The sequence below is a fragment of the Garra rufa genome, chromosome 22 (genome assembly GCF_049309525.1).
Source record: "Garra rufa chromosome 22, GarRuf1.0, whole genome shotgun sequence".
Taxonomy (NCBI): Eukaryota; Metazoa; Chordata; class Actinopteri; order Cypriniformes; family Cyprinidae; genus Garra; species Garra rufa.
Genome location: NC_133382.1, coordinates 7,612,418 through 7,621,440, shown reverse-complemented (window position 1 = coordinate 7,621,440; position 9,023 = coordinate 7,612,418). Strand labels below are relative to the sequence as shown.

The 9,023-nt window shown below is 36.4% G+C and overlaps 1 protein-coding gene across 1 annotated transcript; it reads left to right on the top strand.

Moving 5' to 3' along the window:
- Nucleotides 1–1,191: 1,191 nt before the first annotated feature.
- On the top strand, nt 1,192–8,591 carry dlx4b (distal-less homeobox 4b). Its single transcript, XM_073828715.1, has 3 exons — nt 1,192–1,809; nt 2,927–3,120; nt 8,116–8,591. The coding sequence occupies exons 1-3, from the start codon at nt 1,488–1,490 to the stop codon at nt 8,365–8,367; spliced, it is 768 nt and encodes a 255-aa protein (XP_073684816.1). The 5' UTR covers nt 1,192–1,487; the 3' UTR covers nt 8,368–8,591.
- Nucleotides 8,592–9,023: the final 432 nt, after the last annotated feature.

Below are 9,023 nucleotides of genomic sequence, written 5' to 3'. Positions count from 1 at the left end.
TGGTGGTGTTTCTGCTTCCTTTGATTTAAAAAATGATCGGAATAAAAACTCGTTCTAGTATTAAATTATTATTATTTTTACAATAGGCCTACCTTTAAAATCTTTAACAACTTTTTTCCTAATTTGTGTATTGTTTCAAATTTGTTTAATTTACTTATTTAACCCAACTTCTAAATTCTTACGTAGATATTTTAAAATGTTTCCTGAAAAGCACGCACACTTCCAGCTCATTCGATATTTATGCGTAGATCTAAATACAATTCGTATTTTAATGTAAATAATCGATGCATCCAATGCTTTCATTACCCGCATAAACATTTTAAAGCACAATTCGGAGTTTCTCCCATTTTTAGCGGGTCCACTTGCTAAAAGCAGCAGGAATGTGTGTACTGGAACAAACAGAAAACTGGACTGGAGGAGTGGAATGGATTAACAAACAAACTTCCCATCATTTTAGTTTTCTGAATGGAAGGAACTCCGTTCCGGCCAAATGTGACACCGGGCGCAATTCACTCGATTTGTGAAAAGTTTTGGAAGCAATCACTGCATACAACTACAGTCACTATGCTAAACTCATTTCAATAAACGTGGAGATCACATAATGACATTTTAATATGCTGAAGCCCCCCTAATTATACACTCATTATACAAACATATTGACATGCATTGGTCTTTCTTCAGAAGTTGGAAGTTTCTTCGTTTTTTAAGTTTATGGTCGTAGCGCATTGTTTGTATTTGTAAAAAACAATCATTTATAATAATTCATTGTAATATAATATAATGTATACAACTGTATAATAATTAACACATAAATTGTGACATCATGCTTTGCTGTGCCATCATGCTCTCATTTTGTCACAAATGTCCAAAACTGCTTGCAAATTCTAATAATAGTAAAAATGTCCTTTAACGTTTTAAAAATATTGTTTGAAGTAAAGAGAGTAATAACTAGTCTCCACTATATACACGTCATTGACTGTAAAGTTGTATTGCATAAAAAAAATTGCCAATAATTACTGTATCCTAAATATTTCACAGCTCTCTTTGCCTGGTTTGTTTCAAATAATTTATGTAAAAGCCGTGTTTAATTAGAAGATCATTATTGTGTGACATGATCGATATCAGGGCTCAGCATAATTCGATAGCAAATGCTCATCAACTTCATTTAGCTCTCCGCGGTGTCGCGTGACACACCAATCAGCGCGCGCTCTCGCGGAGCGCGAGTCAGTCGGAAACACACAGGACCGCGATCCCGAGGTGACTCAGATATTGCGCGGTTTTGTCATGATTTAAGAAAGATAAAGTCGTATTCGCGTATGAGACTCACTGCAGTGGCTTTGGGAAATACGTTTTCGTTTAGAAATTCGTGGTTGCTTGTTTTGTCCCGGATTATTTTGGGATGGATCCGGTTGAAGGTATTTTTCGTGCACAGTGAACGTTCAATGCAGCACTCCGACCATCATCGGGCTTTATGGACTTGACTGTTAATGATGTCTATGAGTTTCATGTCTGATACGCTGAATAGTTCAGATCCTTCCAAATCAGCCTTTTTAGAGTTCGGCCACGGACTGGCAAGCAACCAGCACCATTTATCCGGATTCGCACACAATATTTACCCAGTACATGGATTGCACTCAGGCGGACACCTCCAGCACGATGCTCCCTACCCTTCCACCGCGTCCCATTACAGCCGGCCGCTGGGATACGCCTACCCCGGGTCGGTGAGCGCTTCTGCTTCGGGTGCTTACATGCCTTACCAGCCAAACAACCACAGCAGTACTTTGGCGCACACGAGGGCTGAGGAAACGAGTGAGTATCCTCATGAAATGCCAAAATGTGAGGTTTTGACGCCGCGTCTTCCTAAAAGATTTGCCATGTGTAATCAAGGTAGCTAAAGCATTTATGCACTGAAAACAAAATGTTAATTTTGTGCATGCTTGCTCCATTATTTGATTAATTTGTCTGTCATGGTTTATGCCTAATACATATTTATTGCATTTGTAGCAGTAGCTAATTTAATGCACGCTGCATTTTAAATAAATTCCAGATTTAGCAAAAGAAAAAAACACACATGGTCTAATTAATTTTAAAGACCGAGGGCTTCAGCGAAGTCGGAGTAAATCAGTTGCAAATGGTAAACACAAAAGTCTGCGTGTTGCAAGGTCCTGACCTTTTATTTGAACAACTTTCTCTCTTCTAAACAAGTTTTTCTTTCTTAAGCTTATTGGGGGACTTGTTTTTTTTAAAACTTAGTTAACATTGTTTCTACTGGTAAAAACGAATTCTTAAACGTAAACGCACTAATCAAGAATGTCATTAATATCGAGATAAACACTGGCTACATTAACACTGTAGCAATTCATCGACATTAGAGCTATACACATAGAATCTCTAAAGGCTAAACGTATAGTAAATACATATATCTGTTACGTAGCCTATTTATGCATGTAAATATATAAAGCAACTAAATTTGATAGCTGCATATAATATTTAGTTGCATCGTGCACCGAAGGTCGAGCGCTGTCGAAATCCATGTCAGTTTTGCAATAGCAAAGAAGCATTTCAAACATTTTGTTTTCGATAGTAATGTTAATGATGTAATTAGAATTCTTTCAGCGATGCCGTTGTTATTATTGCAGAACTTGCTCGTAGGTCAAGTTTAGGCTCGGTAGGCCTGTAAACTTGACTTTAAAGCGACGTTAATTATGGTTTACTGATCTTAAAAATGATGACCCATTAATGTTCCCCCTTAAAACACCTGATAAATCTCCTGTTTGGATATTGTAAATCAAACAGACAGTTACAACTCTTTAGTGTGTCATAATTTACGATTTTTCTCACACAGGGTTAGTAACGTGCTTGTTTGAAGGCATAAGCGTTTACTGTGTCATAATGCTGTCGTTTTGTTTCGTCTGCATGCCTGAAGACCACGAAAAGCCAGCGGTCATTGAGAATGGTGAGATTCGCCTTAATGGCAAGGGGAAGAAGATCCGCAAACCGCGAACCATTTACTCCAGTGTTCAGCTGCAGGCGCTGCACCAGCGCTTCCAGCAGACCCAGTACCTCGCGCTGCCCGAGCGCGCCGATCTAGCCGCGAAACTGGGACTAACGCAAACACAGGTAAATGCCCAGCATCTTCACTTGTTTGGGACCATACAACTGCAGCATGTTCGTCCTGATCGCTATGAGGCCTAGTCCTTAGATAATAAGGCAGGGCGAATTGCAAATTTTATGTTGAGGAGAGCAGATGTGGAGCAAGATTACGGGTTACAGTATATTAGGTTAGGCCTATATACAGTATGATCTGTTGAAGAACCTCGTTAGGGTGACGTCCCAGCTGACAGTGAACGTTCTTAGAACTTCGTTAACGTTCTGGAAATGTTCCCTCAAAGTTATAAACAAATGTAACAATAGAATAGGACGTTCGTTCAACATTATCTTTAACAATCTTCTTAGAACTTTAGCACAAAAGCGTTATCTCTACATCATTCATGGAATGTTTTTTGATTAAATGCATTGGTTGAACTGAACATTCTTCTAGCGTTTTTTACATTTAAATTGTTCGGAGAGCATGCAAAATGACTGGAACTGGAATATTCACTTAATGTTGAGGTTTTTAGAACATTTTAAAAATTGGACGTTTTGAAACAGAAACTTAATCTTAGCAAAATCCTATTTTGTTAGCTGGGTGGGTGCCGTTCATGGACCGCAGAAAAACATAATTTTTTGACATAAATATTTGACACTTGAGCCTTACTGAACATATACAGTTTAAAGTATTATTATTATTTTAAAGCAAATATTGCTTTAAAGTTTTTAAAATGTAAAAGCAAGCTTTAAAATGCTTTAAAATGTAAAAGCAAGTGACATTTATTATATATATATATACACACACTCACAGTAAAGCCAAAAATTATTCAGACACCAGGTGTAATTTTTGATATTTTTACTACTGGGTGCAGGACACTATAGTTCATTTATGAAAGTGAGGATAGCAAAACAAACTGTGACATATTAAACTCAAATATTCTTCAAAGAGTGGGCTGCTAGTAAAATTAATACAAATTGAGGAGCAAAAATTATTCAGACACTTTGGCCTGACCATGTTTTTTCTTTAATTGCTAATGCCACCTTTTTACACTACAGACTGAACAAAATGAAGCATTGCTTAATATTGTCATACTAACAGTTGTCTGAATTTTTGGTAGATTACATATACACATTACATACCTTTCTATCAAAGTTATCTGACATTATCAAAATGAATTTGTTCTGAAACAGTTTAACTCTGAGCTCTTGTCATATTTTAGTACCATTTTATAAACTATACTGAATAAACAGTGATAATGTCAGAAATGTTGAAGGTGTCTGAATAAATTTTGGTTTGACTATATATGTAGCACTGCACTCTTACAAATAAAGGTTCTGTTTTGGCATCAATGGTTCTATGAAGAACCTTGAACATCCATGGAACCTCTAAAATGCAGAAAAACGTTCTTTAGATTTTTCAAATGGTTACAACTATTCATTGAAAGGTTCCAAAAAATGGTTATTCCATGGCATCACTGCAAAAACCCTTTTGGAACCTTTATTTTTAAAAGTGTAACACCCTTATCAATAATTCGAAATTACTTGGTCTTTAAAAGTGTTTGTACATAGTGGAATATGTTCAAGTAAGGAACAACGCTTGTGGTGAATCTGATAAGATGCCTGTGTCAACTTGAGAGGAACTGACTTCATCCATCCACAAAAAATCACCCAACAACATGATCCAAAGTCATTTAGAAAATGAAGTTACCTCTGTGATAAAGCTGTAGCGTAATGCGACAGCAAATGCCATTGGTTTGATATATTCTAATGCCATCTAATGCACGCATTTTTAAGTGCGGCTCAAATACCTGCAAATCTATCTGAAAGCAATTATGCCGAGGTGAGGCTTGAACTCAGTATCATGCTGGATGAACATTCAAGTGAGACCATGATGAGTCAGTCAATACTGGTTTCTGAGCATTTATGTGCTTTGTGTCATGTATACGCAAGTAGGCTGATTTGCTTGACTATTGTTAAAGCTAAGTGAGGATTTCGTTTAATCCGACCTTTACTTTCATTTTTTAGTTAGCACACTAGCTTTTGTGTTCTTAGTCTTTGCAGTATGAGAGAATCGTTTTTTCCAGCGCTTATCCCAAGAATGATTTATTCTTGATTGCTTAAGCCTTGTGCTTAATAATAGATATCCAACCTCTCACTCGTGATTGATTGAAGAAAATACAGCCATTTCTGGGCCAGCGAAGTGCTTGGTATCTTTTGTATACGTTCTCTTAGGGAAAGCTAATTGATCGAAAAGTCATATGCCCACGCTTGTTATATTGGTGTCACACCCATTAATGAGTTCCTGTTGGGTGGTGTTATGGACATTGATTTATTTTTACTAAAATCCCTTCTGTTGACACACACATGAACAGTAAAATATTAAAGCATGCATCAGAAATGTCTATGTGGGGAAATATGGAAAGCAAACGTAAGCCTGGGTGCAGCCATATTGCCCATGGCACACATAGTGTAAGCCTTTCTATTATTCTAACTCTCACATCTTTCCTCCATTTTCATTTATGTTATACACTTGCCGCCCTGCGTGCGACAGGTTGCACCTTATTTTTGGCCGTGGAGAATGAGTTCGGTCTGTCTTTTAGTTAAAAGGGGTTTCCTGTCATCGGTTGACGCACGCCTCTCACGTTCATCTCAGACGGTGGTTGAGCATTGGACAAAATGTATGCGATATTGGTGGCGACGATTTGAAATCCAGAGCCTAGCTGCCAGTTTCCATTTGATCCATAAACATGATTGAAGGCACATAAACAAGTGCCACACAGCACACGCTTCTGGCTTCTCCAAGTCCCTCCTCGCGCATATAACATAGGTCTGGAATCCATCACCTCACCATAAAAGCTGTTTGGCAAACCGATCTTTGGGAATAAAAGAGAAAATCCTTTTTACATGTGTTTATTAAATCTGTTGACAGCCAAACTAATAACATTGCGTAAAAAACCCATTGCATAGATTTTGATTGTCTGAGGTTATGGAAACTCCGTTAGGTGGGCTCTCTGACTCAAGTCTTTCACTGTGGCTGGTGTTTTTCGTGCAGGCGTTCGGCTGAATTCTTCCGATGGCACAATTTAGGGTCTCGCTCTCCAAGGTGTTTCTAAATTGAGTACACATTCTGGAAAAGGAACCATAAACGCCCACATCATTAAGGACAGTTCCTAGAAATTGTGTGCGAGAGCATTTGCAGGGAAATCAGTGTATTTAAAGCTATAAGTTATAGCTTCACCAACATAACCTTATTAACCATAATCTTTTCATATATTAAAATAAATCGACATGTTTTAAAACCTCAGGTGAAAGGGGTTAAAAATCCTAATTGACTGATGTTTTTTTTAAAGAAGTCTCTTCTGCTCATCAAGCCTGCATTTATTTGATACAAAGCACAGCAAAAACAGTAAAATTATGAAATATTTTTACTATTTAAAATAACGTGTTTTTTTATATATATATTTTAAAATGTCATTTAATTTCTGTGATCAAAGCTAAGAAATCATTTCAGAATCATTACTCTAGTCTTCAGTGTTACATGATCCTTCAAAAATCATTCTAATATGCTGATTTGCTGTTCACGTTGAGTACTTGAACAGGTTTTGTGAATGAGATTATAGAAATTAAAACTTTAATTTAGTAAGAATGCTTTAAATTGATCAAAAGTGATGATAAAGACATTTAGAACGTTACTAAAGATTTCTATTTCAGATAAATGCTGTTCTTCTGAACTTTGTACTTATCAAAAAAACCTGAAAAAAAAATTCTACTCAGCTGTTTTCAACAATAATAATAAATGTTTTTAAGTAGCAAATTAGAATATTAGAATGTTTTCTGATGGATCGTGTGACTGGAGTAATGATGCTAAAATTAAACTTTGAAATCACAGGAATTAATTACATTTTAAAATGTATTCAAATAGAAATCAGTTATTTTAAATAGTACAATAATTTTGAAATTGTACTGTTTTGCTGTACTTCGGATCAAATAAATGCAGGCTTGGTGAGCAGAAAAGACTTCTTTTAAAAAAAACATTAAAAATCTTACTGTTCAAATACTTTTGACTGGTATTGTACATTAAGAAAGTTGTTTTGTGTGCAAAATGTGCAAATGATTTAATTAAATCTGCATCTGAACAATTTTATTTCATTTTGTTGTCATATAAGGAGGTTAATATTTTTACTGAGGGGATTTGGATATTAATTTTTATACTTCTGTATATTAGAAAATACTGTTAACAGCAAGAAAACTGTCTTTTAGGAATAAATGTTATATACATCCAAAGAATGAACAAACCCTTCTAAATATAGATAGGAATAAAACTGTCATGTTTAGTGTATGTAAGTGCTGATAAAGTGAGTAAATGATGACAATTTTCATATTTGAGCAATGCAAAAAATAATAGTTCTGAAGTATAGTTCACTCAGAAATGAAAATTGTCATAATTTACTAACCCTCAAGTTGTTCCAAACCTGCATGAGTTTCTTTGAAAGACTGTTGGTAACCTGCAGTTGACAGGAGCCATTGACTTCTATTGTATTTTTTCCATACTGTGGAAGTCAATGGCTAATGTCAACTGTTTGGTTACCTGCATTCTTCAAAGTATCTTCTTTTGTAGGTTTGAGTGTGAACTGTCCCTTTAAAGATTGCAGGGTCACTCCATGCTAAATGCATTCCTGATTCTTTTATCAAAATCTGCCAAACGAACTCTCTGGAAGTCATTTCAGTTTAACTAAATTTAACCATATTTTTACGCTGTGATTGTTGTTGTCAGACACATGCTTCACTGCCTTCATAAAAATGGCAGTGCGGAACAATTGCTGAGTACGTGTGTAATGAAATGCAGCAGAGTCACTGAGTCCATCTCAACAAAGACTGTTCAAGCTGTCTGGCAAATTCTTCTAAGTGTCAATATCATCATAAAATAGACCTCTGATGTCCTGAAAGCTATTAGATTGCAAATGTGGCCTCCATTCTTGCTGCAAGTATTTTAATGTTCATTTTTTTCTGTTTTGTTTGCTGAAGGTGAAAATATGGTTTCAAAACAAGCGCTCCAAGTATAAGAAGATCATGAAGCATGGCTCCAGTGGACCCGAAGGGGAGCTGCTTCACACCACCTCCTCGTCCTCTCCATGCTCTCCGGGTCTGTCTCAGCTCTGGGAGGTCTCTATGGCCAACAAAGTGCCAGCCATGCATCCCAGCAGTTATATGAACAATTACGGGCACTGGTATCCCCCGCACCACCAGGACCCCGTGCCCAGACCTCAGATGATGTGATTGAAATCGGAAAACCAGAGCCAGAGAGACTCCATTCCGAGTTGACACCTGCCTAACCCGGGAAGGTGCTTTCCTTTATGGTGTTCATGTGTTTTATTGCTTAGTGTGTTTGAAAGGACTGTTTTACTCCCCCTGACTCCCATATTACACTTCAGTAGCTTTTCGACTTTTTCAGATCTTTTACAATGTGCTTGAAATAAAGGATTTATGAAAGGATGCGAGTGGTGCTATTGTGAATGATTTATAGAAATATTTCGAATGTTGGTATTTTAATTACAGTGTCTTAAAAATAAAGGATGGTTTCATGAAGAAGCTTGAAGTTCCATGGAACTTTTTAAATGCTGAAAAGATTTTTTAGATTTTTAAAATATCTTCAAAACGGATATTTTAAGAACTGTTTACTGTAAGGTTCTTTGGGGAACCAGCAATGATTCCTTATTTGACACCCTTTGGAACCTTTATTTTTAAAATGTAACGTAGTAACATGGTGTGTAGTTTATTCGAAACAATGTGAACGGCGTATAATGTCAGTCATGTTGGAACAGCAATTTTAATAACATTGTTACTATTAAACGCGAGTGAAACAGATTTATGAAGGTCTTTAAATTAGCTTTCTGGAATAAATTAAGCAAAAATAGCACAGAACTAATGAGATG

Coding starts and splice junctions, on each gene's coding strand:
- dlx4b (XM_073828715.1), top strand. CDS start 1,488: ATGATGTCTATGAGTTTCATGTCTGATACGCTGAATAGTTCAGATCCT. Junction 1,810..2,926: donor CACGAGGGCTGAGGAAACGA/GTGAGTATCCTC, acceptor GCATGCCTGAAG/ACCACGAAAAGCCAGCGGTC. Junction 3,121..8,115: donor TGGGACTAACGCAAACACAG/GTAAATGCCCAG, acceptor TGTTTGCTGAAG/GTGAAAATATGGTTTCAAAA.